Source organism: Oreochromis niloticus, linkage group LG19 (assembly GCF_001858045.2).
Source record: "Oreochromis niloticus isolate F11D_XX linkage group LG19, O_niloticus_UMD_NMBU, whole genome shotgun sequence".
NCBI lineage: Eukaryota > Metazoa > Chordata > Actinopteri > Cichliformes > Cichlidae > Oreochromis > Oreochromis niloticus.
The window spans coordinates 11,109,634-11,124,130 of NC_031983.2; the positions used below are offsets into that span (position 1 = coordinate 11,109,634).

Consider the following 14,497-nt stretch of genomic DNA (forward strand, 5'->3'; position numbering starts at 1 on the left):
TAAGTAAAAAGTACCGCCCTTTCGAAACATTCTTGGTTCATAAATCTTACGATACTGAAAGAGGAGTGGTCCAGCGCACTTCCCCAAAGTCTACAGACTAGAGTACTATATTTGTATGACAAATTCCAGCAGATCTTTGCTCACCATTATGGCTCACGGCAATATTTATGTAATTGTAAACTAAGAGAGTGGGATGTTATTAACTTAATGCACATTCTGCTATCTTTTTAACTGCATTAAAAATCATAAACACAACAAATTTACACAGAAACTATTTATTATGACATACTTTACAAAAACAGTCGTATAGCTATTTATGTCAGATAAGGTCATCTTTAAACTCAGTGTGTCATGTCAAGATCACAGACAAAAAAGAAAGTGTATGAAAGCTCCTCCATGCTGAAAGGCTTAGAGTCAAGTCACTGCTCCTCTGCATCCACTGCTTGCCCTGCAGTCTGAAGCTCTGCCTCATACTGCTTCTTTAGACCTTTCAGATACATTCGCAGGCTATCGGGGTCTAGTCTTGAGTTTCTGGCAGTCTGAAGCAGGCGTGTGGAGAGGTGGTACACAGCTCGCTGCCTCTGAGTTTCTGGATCAGTGTGATGTCTAGCCTGAAAGAATAAAACATGTTAGGTCTTCTCTTTTTATCCAGCATTTCTCTGATTTTAACCGAGGGTTATTAACAATGAAATACATATTTAGCCATGATACAGCATTTGTCTCTCAGTGTCTAATGCTGGCTTCCTGCTGATTATAATTTGTTATACTGTGGCATAAAAATGGGACCTTCCATATAAGCACAGGCGAAAATGAACTGTTAATTTTAAAGGCACAGAGAAGAAGCTGACGACCCAAAGATGTTAGGACAAAAAGTCAATAACTGAACTTTCTAAACCATACCAAAAACTGCTGGCTAACTTTTGAAGCAATTGTCGTTGCCTCTTGAATTATGCTTGAAGGAAGGGCAGTCATTTCTGCTGCTCTCAGACCTAGAAAAACAAAAACAAGCTCTGTAACCGCTTCCATGAAAAATGCCAACAGGGCTGTTGTTGGATTTCACTGACTCTGTACCATAGTGTCTTTCTTCAGAGGATCCTCGATTCAGCAAATATGTGTATACCACGCTCTCTGCACCAGTGTCACCACTGCGTGTATGCTGAACCTGCATGTGCTGGTTTTCCACGTTCGGGTAGAGAGACTCCAGCTGGCACAGTTCAAGGAAGTGTGTAGCAAACAGAGTGAACGCCTGCAAGAAACAGGACACACCTTGAAAATTAGGTGAGAATGCCCAATCTCTTTGTTGGTTCTACCGTTCCACTGTTGATCTTACAGGTGTAACAATAAGTTGTAATAAATTAAGTAGCTAATATGGAGCATAAGAACCTGAACCATCTGGTTTTCAATTTAGAGAGAGGAGTGGTGATGCAGGGCTGTATTAGGGCATACTCTACCTTCAGGCCAAGGAGAAACTCGCAGACTGAGTGACAAATACCAATCCCTTCCTCAGCACTGGTACCACGCCCCAATTCGTCTATAATAATCAGGGACTTGTCACTTGCATTGTGGATTATGTAAGAGATCTTTTGGACAGACACAGTCAGTTAATTACATATTAATGATCTTTTTGATTGATGTTTTTTGTTTTGTTTTGTTTGCTCAAATATAACTTAGGAATGTGTACCTCCTTCATTTCTAACATGAAGGTGGACGAGTTGGTTTCAAAGTCATCATCTACACCAATTCTGGTGAAAATCTGATCAGCAACACGAAAACAAGCATACTCAGCAGGGACGAACGAGCCTGAAATAAAAATACAGTGGCGAATTAATACACAGAAATGAACAGGCCTACATTTAAAATTCACATTGGGGGGGGGGGGGGGGGGGGGTTATAACTTCCTGCTGACCTATCTGAGCCATGATCTGACACAGCGCCACCTGTTTGAGGTAAGTGGATTTGCCACTCATGTTGGGTCCTGTTATGATGACAAAGTTGCTGCCCTCAGAGATGTAGCTATTGTTCGATACAGGCTGCTGTCTGCCAATTCGCTCCAGAATTGCGTGACGGCCCTGTTTGATGGCCAACGTGTCTGTAAACTCTGGACGCACTGGCGGACAGAACAGAAAAACACAAAACAATAACTCCGTCTACATACTCAGCCTTACATTCATTTATAATGATTGATGTAAAAACACACACACACACACACGCCATCTATAAGATTACATTTCTATACACCATTTATTACTCGTTCACTTAAAGGTGTCACAACATAGTAACACAACGATTTCTGGCAGAGGTGGGTGTAGAGGTAAGGCAGTTAGCTCCTCTGCTGGGTAGATTTGTCTCGGTAAGTACAGCACATCAGTGCGCAGTTATGTAAGATGGGTAATCTGAGTACAAGCTGGCTGGGATAGAAAGGGGGCAGGCAGTCAGCACGTGTCTATAACGAGACACTTTCAGACAGCTGAGGGCCAGCACTCACCACCTACATGGCTGATTGGGTTGGTGCTGCCCACGACAGAACTAAGGCCAGCAGAGCTGCCAGCTCAGTAGAGGCGTTTCTGGCTGTCATGTGTAACGATGGCTGGGTGCTGCCTTCTGCAGCACACAGCACACCTTCAGACAACAGTTCAGGCTTTGTCATGGTTAATATGACAGTCTGACTGACTTGAGAGCTGGAATCAACAGTGATTCATGCTTACCGTAGTCTGAGATGGTGCATGCATTTGCCAGGGACAGCAACATGTCCAACATGGATAGAGCATCAGAGAGCTTATAAAGGCAGTGAATGTGCTCATGGATAGTTCTCAGCAGCTGGCATATTACCCTGTATGGAGACAGGTTACATGATTCAGGCTAATGAAAACTGAACTGAATGGAAATTATAGTTAATAAACAGTGCCCCCTAGTGGACAGAGAGTACAACAAAGTTTAATAAATATGTCCTTATAAGCATAATTAAAAACAGAACTTGGCCACGGAGGAAAATCTACATTCCCCAGTTTATTGCATGAGTTGAATAATTGGTTTTAAAGGAGTTAAGTAACCCCTTAAATAACATCAACTGGTAAAGATCAGTAAATCAGATCAAAGTTCTGCTGTGCAAAAGTCTTGACCCAACCCTTATTTCTTCGTATTTTGCTTTCAAAGAGCCAAAACTTTCTGTAATTTTTCTTTTATTTGTCTTGAGTAATAACTCTCCAGGCTTTCTGAAGATCTTTCAAAGTTTTTCTTTGGACACTGGCTGATTTTTCACATATTTTCTGTCCAGTCCTTGTACTTGACCATTTTCCCAGGAATATTGTTTTGCTTGTTAAGTGACTTAATGCTGATCTATGAATCATTCAAGCATTAAAAAGGATCTAACGCTTAGCAAAGAACCCATTTTAAATTGTATCTTTAGAAACTTTGTTACTGGCAGCCTGTGACAAAAGACATAATTTTTTCCAGTGTCTTCAGTTGAATCTATTGCCAAATGTTTTATTGCCAAAGATAATAAAGTTTTACAACATAAAATAGTATTTTTGCAGCAACAAGGTGATTCTCAAAAGGCTAAAACGTGGAACATGTCAGCATGGTGTGCAGTGTGTCTTTGATAATGAACTTGATATGAAATTTGATAATGAACAAGTGAAGGACAAACGAAATGGCAGCCCTATCCACAGCAGATGAACAGTACCTGAAAGTCGAGTCATTAAGAAATAGGAAAAAATTCAGCAAAGACCCCGCACACGACCTCAGAGATGCACCTGGACCTTTAGTTGATCCCTCTACTGTTCAATGATGCCTCATCAGAAATGATCTCAGTGGCTGTTAAGAAGCCATTATTAATGAAGGAAAACAGGGAGGAAAAGAATGAGGCATGCTTGAATATCACAAGAATTGCACTGAAAACTGGTGGCGACAGCTCTTATGGAGAGTTTAACCCAAATGTAAAAGTTTTGGCTCTAACTTTTAGTTTTCTGGCAAAACATAAAGAAATGAGGGGCGACTCCAAGACTTTTGCACAACACTGTGCAAAACTCTAAAACTGCTAAGAGCAGTCATACCACAAAGCTATATTCCTTTACCTCAATTTTCTGTTCAAGTTTGTAAGTCACAAGATCATGATCTACTCACACATAAGATATGTGAAAGATTTCCCTCAGGGCCTCCTCACACCGGCTGTTCTTCTTCATCAGGTCTGCAGTGGTGAAGCCATAGTTGTTCTTGTGCTTAGTTACCTGAAGTGGAAAGATGTTGAAATGCAGGTTTTTCCTTCTTCATTCAATGTCAACCTTATTGTCCCACCGGTGGCAATTTAGCTTCCTTTATTAACAACTAATGCTGAGTTATATTTTTTGCTAAAAGTCTGGCTGCCTTCAGTGGACCTTACTTTGATGAACTCTGAGGGGAGGTTCCCTTCTGGTAAGGTTAGTCCTTCAAGCTTCAGCTGGATGAAAAAACCTCGAGCTGTGCTGAAGCTAGTACGCATTGGCAAGCCGTATTTTTCCCCCAGCTGGTTCACAAGCTCTGTGCAGCACGATGACATGAAGCATGGCTAAAGGTAAGAACAGATTACCTAAACATCGTAAGACAAAGTTATCTGGAAAACACTAGGCATTAACACCTGCAATGTCGTCCACTATCTCAGTGTAAGCTTTCCGGGCAATGTCGAGAAACTTGTTGATGTTCGGGCGCACAGCGTAACACTTCTGGGTGCGCATTTTAAAGCTATCTTTGAGGTAAGTTGTGTCATAATTGATCACAGTCTTGATCTGCTCCAGGATCATGTCAAACCTGAGGCAGACATAAATGTATACAGTGGAATGAGTCTGTAGACAGGAGATTGTAACTAGCAAATTCAGTTCATCGTACATAAGCACAAAATTTACAACCTGTTATCTTCAAGTGTTGTACTATATGCCTTGAGCAGAGCTGTGTTCCGGTTCTTCAGCAGCATCTGTTTAAATGGTATAACACTTTTAAAAAGACTCAGTATTTGCATTATAACTAAGTCACATTTAGCTTTTAATGAATTAATTGTTTTCTTATTCTGTCCATGGCTACTGGGCGATTTTGTTTGAGGATGTTAGCAGCACAGACCCTTAACCTCGGCACCAGGTCCAGTGTGTATTTCAGCTGAATGATATGTGTAATCTTTGCTTCAGCAACTTGAAACTGTAGAAAAAAAAGTAACAGTAGTGACAAAGTGACAAATGCACAGAAGTAAACAAACAGAATATTGTCACAAGCACTGAAAGTACTGCACATACTGTTTCCTTCTTTGGGATTTGGACGAGAACTGAGAGCAGCTGGTCAATGTCAAGGAAGTGACTTATGGCTAAAAGGGCCAGAAGAACAAACAGTCAATGCAGATATGATCCAATTTTCAGTATGCAGAATATTTATAATGATTCAAACTTTTTGTGCCTGTTTCCAACCATTCTTTAAGCCAAAGAAAAGCTCCTCATCTTCCAGCAGCTCTTGTATGGTGTCCAGGCGAGTGTTGATTGTTTCCACATCAACTAGAGGCTCCAAAATGTTGGAGCGCAACCTTCTGGCACCACCAGGTGTTTTTGTGTGGTTGAGTACCCCGAAAAGAGTATGGTCACTCCTAGAACGAAAAAAGAGAAGGCACAGTCAGACTGCATGACAGAGGAACTACATAAAAAGATGTCATTCTTATCATCGCTTTCCATCTCACCTGTAGTTTCTATTATTAACCACCAATTCCAAGTTAGAGGCAGATGCTGAGTCAATCATGGCTGTCTGCTCACTCCCTTTAAAGCTCACTTTAAGGGACTTGGCAACGTAGACAGAGTTCTGGAGGAACTCTAAATACTTCAGCAAAGCAGCTGCAGCTGCTAGGCAATAATACCTAAAAAAAAAAAAAAGTTATCACATTAGGCAATGACAAAAGTATTAGGCTACAGTATCTCTCTATCTATCTATAGCATACTTAGCTTGAACTTCCATAACAACAGTGCTGAATTCTGGGGCACACAGCTGCTGAATGTACTCCAGCCCTTTCTTCTCATTAAAATACTTCCTTTGCACTGGAGTGAAAGGTACACCCTGAAGAAAAAATACCCAATAAAATTCAGTTTGCACCACACACTTAGCAACTCAGTGAATACTGAAGCACAAGTTGGCTACTCTCTACTTTAAGTGGAAATTTGTTTTAAAGAATTGTGTGTTATTGTTGCATTTGTACCGGAAAATTCTCAGTGATGAGATTGAACAGCTTTGTTCCTTTCCCCTTCTCACTGGCTGTGTCTGGCATCAGTATTTCCACTGGGACCAAGATGTGAATCTTGGTTATGACCTTCAGATGAATAACACATGACTGAAATATAAATTCCATGTCTCCCAGTCTGTTTTGAGTGCCAAATGACAGTAGGACATGGGTGGTTTACCTTGGCATATGTTCCTGTATCTGCAAACTGAGAGAGTACAAGCTCTGGGCATTTCAAATCGAGACTAGCCATGCCAATCTCTCCTCTGGCTAAGCCGCGTCCTTCAACTACTACCACAATCACAGAAGCACCAGTGTTTGTGGATCCAGATGAGTAACTTGTTCCTGCATAAAAAGATCTTTGTTAATAATAATACCTTATTTTTAAAAAGGCTTAATTAATACCAGAGTAATCAATAACTCGTGTCTGTGCAGGATGTATACCAGGTGCCCCAGCAGACCCTGGGGTCCTTCTATGTCTTGGTGTTCCTCCACGGCTGTGGAAAGATGAGCTCTCTGTACAAGATGAAAGAAGCAATGAAGCTGGCTTGTCTATTCTAAAGCTGCTCGGTAATTGACCTATAGCAATAGGAAACATAGGAAAAGAGGTGTAGTACAGTATTATTACTGCTGTGTCATGCCAAGAGCCACATTTTGCCGGGTGCCCCAACTGCTATCAATGAAAAAAAAATAAAAAAATAAAGATCATTTCATTACAGAAATGTCAATGTTAGCACGTTTTTTAGTATCTAATCTCACTCTCCCCAAAATAAAAGTTGCTAATGTTAGCACATCACCTGAGGCCGTTCCAGATGATGGGCCGTGGCGGGAGCTCGTACTGCCTTCATTTGAACTTTGCTTTGATGAAGCTGATGTGACACAAGAAAAGGTTTGGTCCTGTCCACTTTTGTCCTTAGGTAATATACCCCACGACTGTTCACTTGCTGAGGCATAACCGTCAGTTACCTCCTCTGTGCTGCTGGCAAACATTTGAAACTTATGCAGAGGTAGAACAACTGACAAACACAGACTCAGATGTACACCTGTAATATTCAGTTACTACACTTCGACAAACAATATGAAGTTGCCTCTCAGCTGCCAGTTCTCTCAGCTAGCAAGCATAATTACCGCCGCCACACTGATTGCAGTGGCGCGCGAACACCTGACGGCTTCCCTACGTCAGCCTCTACACAAGTTAATCGTAGTAATATTTATTTATCTATTTTTTATATTATTTTCTTTTTTCGGTCATTAATAAGAGTTATTGTGAATTTAAAAAAAATAATAACAACGAATAAATGTACAAAAAAAATCACTTCAACTCGGGAAGACACAAAACATTTTTTATTATTATTATTATTATGAGGCCAAAAGAAAATAATAATAATAATAATAAAAAAAAGAAATCCGTATAAGCCTTCGTTCTCTAAAAGAAACCATGGTTCTTGGTACGCTTCAAATAATTTTAAATAATTTTAGAATATGCTAGGGTGGAAGGACCCTCCAATCATCGTTCATGTTCATGTCTTTAATTAAATTTTTTTTTTTTTTATTTTATTATTTTTTACATTTTTTGCAACTTCTGTTTAAATTCTGTTTGATTTTTTGCTATTAAAATTTTATTTTTAATGTATTATTGTTATTAATAAAATTTAAAGATAAGTATTTCTTGTCTCATCTTATATTATTGTGAATCCATAGACTTTTCATTGTTTATGATTGTATTTTTAAAATAAAAAAAAATCTAAATATTAGAAACACATAACTTTTTTAAAGCATCAAGCACAACTCTGTGCACCAGTCCTAATGTTTGGCGAGGTAAGTCTTTTATTTAGAAAAATATATCAGACCGGAAGTTCTTTTTTTGTTTCTGTTTTGGCCAACATGGCGGCTAAGGCAGACGAGAATGAATATTTTGTCAGAGAAATAGAGAGAAACGACGGCTGTGCCCTAAAAGTTAAGCAGTGCTTCTTGGGAGATGTTGGCTGCGTTGTGTGGGATGCAGCTATTGTTCTCGCAAAGTATTTAGAGACAAAGCAGTTTTACGATCCGTCTTCAGGTGTGAACGTTTGGTCTGGTAGGACTGTGCTAGAGTTGGGAGCTGGTACGGGAGTAGTTGGTCTTATGGCAGCAACGCTAGGGTAAGTTATTTATTTACATGTGATCTTAGTGTTATGTTTAAATATCAAAATATTTAAACGTCATTCCTTGCACTACTACTATGTTTTAGTAATCATCTGGGAAGAGTCAGTATTGGTGATTTATTATTATTATTATTATTTTTAAATTCCTGCAGAGCACAGGTAATAGTAACAGACCTAGAAGATTTACAGACACTGTTGAAGGTGAACATCCAAGAAAACGAAGCGCTTATCAGCAGTGGATCCATAACTGCCAAGGTACTGAAATGGTTTGTACTTACATTTCCTATTTTTCTTATGCTCCTAATATAAATGTCGCAGTAATACTTCAGCAGGACATTCAGCATATGCTTAATATTTTATTTCCATTATTACAGGGGTGAAGATGTGTCTGAATTCTTGCCTTCCCCAGATTATGTCCTTATGGCAGATTGCATCTATTATGAGCAGGTACTTTCCTGTAGTTTTCAATCCTTTATGATCCCCTACAAGATTGCAACATTACAATCATTCTGAAAAAGTGTTGTATGTCTCATTGTGAGTCATCGCTTATTTCCATACAGTCAATTGTTCCACTGGTGGAGAGCTTGAAGCTGCTTTGTGGACCAGAGACCTGCATTGTTTGCTGCTATGAGCAGCGCACTGAGGGTGTCAACCCAGAAGTGGAAAGGCAGTTTTTTGAGGTTAGAATTTGTTTTTATTTCCACAACTAAGTGGAGATATTTGTCATAGCTATCATCTGACCTGTTCTCTTTTCTTTTTAAGTTGTTGCAACAGAACTTCTGCTGTGAGGAGATTCCTTCAGAGAAACAAGACCCAGAATTTAGCAGTCCAGACATCCACATTCTGCACATTCGAAGAAAAGCCTGATTATCGGACTCCGATTGTGACATAGAAACTTGGAACAGTGTACTGAGCTTGTTTAAGATATTAAATTTTTTAACTTTTTAAAGGGAAGCATGCTGTTAATTACTGTGTGTGTTATTTGACGGGAGCACACATGATTAAATCAACACACAGACACTATTTTTTTCCTGCTCAGTAGAATTCTCTTTCAGTCCATGTAGTTCTGTTTCTGTGAAGCTAGATGGCAGACGTGTGCAAGCACAGATCTGAGAAACAAGTGCATTGTTTGAGCAAGAGGCATCATCCCCCTAGGTTTTTGCAGTTCGTCTTGTTTATACAAAATACAGTTAAGCAGATGTGAAAGTGAAGCCTTTACGCCCTAGGCATCTGCCAAAAGTTGCAAACATGAAACCTATTGGACTTCTGCTCTTGAGCACAGACATATTTTCACATTGTATTTCCCATTCCCATCATTAAACTTGGAATATTTAGCAAGTGGTAACTAAATAATTAGATAATATGTACAATTACATGTTTACATAAAAATATTGACAACCTCATGCAGAAATAAGCACCTGATGACAGCGATAAGTGGTGTTTAGAGTGGTTTTCTTTGTGATTTTCTTTCTTCTTGTGAATTATGTAAATTCAGACACTTGTGAGAAGTAGTTGCTTAAAATCTGAAACTTAGGAAAGGATTTAATTGTGTGCACTGATTATTTAAAGAGCCAGGCTGCTCACTCAACAATTAAATATTAAGATGTGAAGACAGTTTTGTTAACTTTTCATATGAAGTGAGGTTAGGGTAACAAATCAAACGCATGACTAAAAATTTCAATCTATATCTTTATGTGGGGTCCCCAATCTTTAAAAATGGAGGACAACAGGGATCTGCAATGCCAGGTTTTGCCGTCCATGTGAGGGGAATTCCACTCAAAGCCCCAGATTAGGTGGAAGATTATGGCTCCTTTTCAAGCATAAAACCATGAAGTACGACCCATACTCCCACAGGCATGCAGGGGCCCCTCACAGCCTTTCATGCTGCTGTCTGTTTACACAGTAGAGCTGTAGCGTAATGAGCAGGTTGGCCTCAAACACTCAGGCCAAGTGAAATGTTAATACTGAAGTTGACAGGATGAGATCCCCCTAAATACTCAAATTGATATATGAGAGAAATATTACAATAGATCCAAGTTTGATTACACATTAATGAAATGGTCCAACATGATCACTGGATGAATGCAACGCTTACCTATTTTAATAAGCAGAAAAGCCCCCTGTATATAAATTTCCCTGAATTTAAGAGTTGGCGTTATTAGTAGAGCAGACAAGTGGCTAATAATACTACAGGTGCAGGTGCTTTGTGTATAGAGTCAACACAAAATCAAGCAATCTGAAAGCATGAAAAAAATTGAACAATGTATGTGTATTCATTTCTGTTCCAGCTAACAAACCAGTTAACCAGTCTCTTCTAACTGTACATGTGAATGTTTAAAATGAGCATTTGATCAAGAGAGGCAGAGGTGTGGTGGGATTGAATCAGATTATAGATGTTGGTCGATGAGAATGCCTATGAAGAGAGGAGCAAGTGAGATTAATTGCATTTTTATTTTTTATTTACAGTTACTATAAATAACTACAGCAGATCATGTAAAATAATCATTCCCCGTGGCCCTCCTGTGCCACTCTCACTTGCACATTGTGCAGCTGGACTGTTACAGTCAGAATTAACTTGCGGTTAAGGTCTGCTTTGGTTTGGCCGGGAGACGTACGGCTAATTAATTTGACTCACAGCTGGTAATAAGTCCATGTCCCCCAGTGTGGTGGGGACAGGACCCAGAAGGGTTACTGAGGAGATTAGAGGGGTAAAGGGGAGCGCCATTATTCTGTGTCAACACTTTCTCCCCCACCCCATCCATGGGTCTTCCACTTAAGTAACTCAGAATATATTTCCCCATCCCTGGTGTTTTCCTTAAATGTTAACCAAAAATAATTAAAACGGTGTAATTGTGCTGTTCCTGTGGATGACTAATTAGGCTCACACAACAGGGGAATAGGAAGGCCCACTGTAAATGAGGACAGCCCACAGTGAAGCAGCAGCAGTGTCTCGGTAATCTGTTATCATATATATCAGACACACATGCACATTACTATGGATTCTGGTAACCATCAAGACAGAATGGGGGCATTTTCTGCCAACAGATGGTGCTATAAGTAAGAATAACTCTTAATGGTGTGGAAAACCTGTATTTGGAACACAAGTCCATAGCATCCAATGCATACTGGGATTTTTATGTGTTTTTTTAAAAATAAGTTTAATTACTTGATCATTGTCTTGGGCTAGTGAACACCTGCAATGGATTCCATAATCAGCATTCTTGTAAAACAATTTAACATGAGGTAGCAGTGCAGCATCTCTGCTCTGCACCCCCCCCCCCCCCGCCCCCCCCAATACCAGCTGGGTGGAGGAGAGTCTGACTCCAGCAGTCCGTGTGGTGCGCTCAACTCTGCTGCATCACAGCCAAGTGACACAGAGGATCCTTTGTGTCACCATCATCACGCTGCCTGGAGCCAAGAGACACTGCTCCAGAAAGGAAGACTCATTTTCTCACTAACTATTAGGGAGTGGCTCAAGAATAGACATCAAACTGGGCTGATTAAAAATAGAAGAAGGCCTGCATGAAAGAGTGACTCCTCTGATTCCGCAAAGGTGTATCCACACACACAGACCCCCCCACCCTTCTCCATTTTATATAGCAATCTGAGCCCGACTGAACTTTACGGTGCACCAAGAGGGAGCAGGCCAGACCTCGCTTACCAAACAGCTTACCAAGCACTGTATTTGTTATCTTTCAGCTATCTCTTTATCCTCATCTGGAAAGATGGGACACAACAATGCTAATAATCTGCAGCACTCATTGTTCATTGGATCTGAGCGCAAGAGGTGGTACCGTGCCAGGGAAGCAAAGCCCAATGGGACAACTAGCTTATAGAAACACAATGCTGCCCCCCCCAAACACACCCCTGCAGGGGAACAGGGGGAGGGCGGGGGTGCTGTTAAGACAGCTGTGCTGCAGTTGAGAGGGGAGCACTGTGAGAATACTGCACACACTTTATTCTCCTTTCATCCCCGTTAGTGCACTAATGTCAACGCTATGCCGGTAATGACATTTGTTAATCAAAGGTCATTTGATTGTCTTTGTGGGCAATATTAGGTTTTAAAACAATATGCATTATATGCACGTACAAGTGTGTATGTATATATATATACACATATATATATATATGTGTATATGTGCAGTGTATGTGGCACAGTCATGGTCATTTACTGATGTCAGCAAAAAATGTAGTAGTAGTTTATTGATCCCTTGGTTGAAATACCAAAGGTTCTGTGACTTCACTTCCTGTGACTGCTGTCTCCACGGCATACTAGTGCAGTGATGAATTTGTCATTATAAAGATGTGTGGTGGTCCAGGACAGAGGGAAGACTTTTAGAGCAGGGAAGCAGTGTAGCTGTGTGCTTTTGTGTAAAGTTTCCCTGAGTCATTACCTCACAGCAGTCTGAATCCGGACTGTGTGTGTGAGTCTGTGTGTGTGTAGCATCGCCTAGCTCGCCACAAATCTGAGACTTCCTTCCAAACCCAAACTGTCGTTTAATCCAGATGCACTGTCACGCGAAACACTGACTCTGCTGTAATTACAGCGATCTTGTCACATACACAGATGTAGTCAGTCGTGGAGTGTGACAGTGTGGCGGCGAGCTCCTGAGGAAAGTCTCTGAGTTCACTTTGCATGGATCTTCATCATCCTGTCAGCGAGTGTGTGAAGGCTGTGGGTGACTCCATGTGGTTGGTGGATACTGCTCCTGGGTGAATGACTGCTGTCCATAGTAGTATACACTGCAGTGTTAAAATCACTGCTTAGTGGCTCATCCTTTAACACTGTGGAGGTTTGTCATGTGGCATCTGCTATGCTGATGCCACATGACAAAGGTCAGTGTTCTGTGTACTGTATGAATAGGCCTTAGGCAAATGCATTAAATAAGCAAGTAATCTAAAAAATAAAAATAAAACTGACTTCATTTTACTTCAGAAACAGACTTAAATTTCTGTTCCTTGCAAGCAAGACGCTCGAGAGGCCTCAAGCTGCAGCACCATTTATGCCTGCCCCTCCTCCTCCCAGTCTGAAGCACTTCTGACACCTGAAAGCAACGATGGTTAACACTCTTTACGCTATTTGTGGTGCTGTTCAAAAAGCACAGTACATTGTTCCACAGTTCAGCTGGTGCACACATAAACATTTTAGCACTTTTCAAGAGTACTCTGTGGACACATTTATGTGTAACGGAAAATAAATAGCAGCTCTGAGGGTTAAAAACATAACTGAACAGACTGGATGTCAGCCAGCGAAACGGTTTTCTTTGTGACCTAAATTAGTTAATGCCTGTATGAGCACTTTGTCTGTGCAATAACAAACAAATTGGATATGTCAGGTGGACTTCCAGCACTTAACAGTTATTTTCTGGTTCTCTGAATTTGCAGTTTCACCACAGTAAGCAACCTTCACTTCAGATATGAATGGAATGCGTTTTGGACTTATGCCCAGAGTGCACCTTGGATATCACAGCCTCATATTTTCAACCTCATGTAACTGGCCTGCACTACACAGCATTACTCACTATCAAAACCACAACATGCTTGGAGGAAACCTCATTTATGAGCAAAACCTACTCCAAAACACCTGCAATCAAAACAAATTTCAGCCCCAGCGACGGTACCGAAAGAGAAATGCAGCATTTACCATGGCATTCTACAGCGTTAACCTCAACAGGAAACCTAAAACGACTTTCAGCCACTTCCGGACCCGTTTTAAACTGAGCTCTGTGCGAGTTCATTATTAACAACGCACTCAAAGAAGGGGCATGGGATTTAACCAGAGGACAGAGAGCAAGTGATGTAGGGTAGTTTCATAACCAAAGAAGCTTTTTTTTATTGTCCCTGAGAATAAGTCACTGAACTAAGCTCTGCAAACCGTGGCTTAAAGTAGGTGTTCCCTCCTACCATTTGGCAGATAAATAATAATGGTGTTTAGTTTTGTGCGCAAAAATATGTGTCTGCATGCATCTCAAATCCTTGAGTGATTAGCTAGAAGGGTGTGGCTGTCGTCCTGCAGGCCAACATTAAAGCGGCAATGACTATATTCAGGGCCTGCAGTCAGAAAATGAGCATTACATTGGTGCTACCTTCACAAATGTTATCTGCAGCTGGAGTTTAGAGGAAGTGAAGACAA

The 14,497-nt window shown here is 40.6% G+C and overlaps 2 protein-coding genes across 5 annotated transcripts; one reads left to right on the forward strand and one right to left on the reverse strand.

Annotated features, from left to right (window-relative positions):
- Positions 1 to 132: 132 nt before the first annotated feature.
- msh4 (mutS homolog 4) lies at positions 133 to 7,411 on the reverse strand. Of its 4 annotated transcripts, none has more exons than XM_005476972.3 (20): positions 7,018 to 7,411; positions 6,665 to 6,736; positions 6,402 to 6,565; positions 6,200 to 6,310; positions 5,945 to 6,060; positions 5,690 to 5,863; positions 5,427 to 5,599; positions 5,259 to 5,326; positions 5,089 to 5,163; positions 4,881 to 4,945; positions 4,613 to 4,782; positions 4,379 to 4,515; positions 4,123 to 4,226; positions 2,706 to 2,830; positions 1,907 to 2,107; positions 1,682 to 1,800; positions 1,452 to 1,580; positions 1,072 to 1,246; positions 901 to 989; positions 133 to 611 (listed from the first exon to the last, which is right to left on the reverse strand). In XM_005476972.3, the coding sequence occupies exons 1-20, from the start codon at positions 7,208 to 7,210 to the stop codon at positions 420 to 422; spliced, it is 2,652 nt and encodes an 883-aa protein (XP_005477029.1). In that variant the 5' UTR covers positions 7,211 to 7,411; the 3' UTR covers positions 133 to 419. The 4 variants fall into 4 exon arrangements, 3 of the variants coding, with proteins under 3 accessions (XP_005477029.1, XP_005477028.1, XP_019204363.1); XM_005476971.3 differs by having other exon boundaries at positions 6,665 to 6,799; positions 7,018 to 7,410; XR_003215148.1 differs by having other exon boundaries at positions 559 to 611; positions 1,072 to 1,266; positions 6,665 to 6,799.
- A 661-nt stretch (positions 7,412 to 8,072) lies between these two features.
- vcpkmt (valosin containing protein lysine (K) methyltransferase) lies at positions 8,073 to 9,570 on the forward strand. The gene is made up of 5 exons (XM_003453115.5): positions 8,073 to 8,361; positions 8,517 to 8,630; positions 8,739 to 8,811; positions 8,925 to 9,044; positions 9,127 to 9,570. The coding sequence occupies exons 1-5, from the start codon at positions 8,105 to 8,107 to the stop codon at positions 9,229 to 9,231; spliced, it is 669 nt and encodes a 222-aa protein (XP_003453163.1). The 5' UTR covers positions 8,073 to 8,104; the 3' UTR covers positions 9,232 to 9,570.
- The last annotated feature ends 4,927 nt before the right edge of the window (positions 9,571 to 14,497 follow it).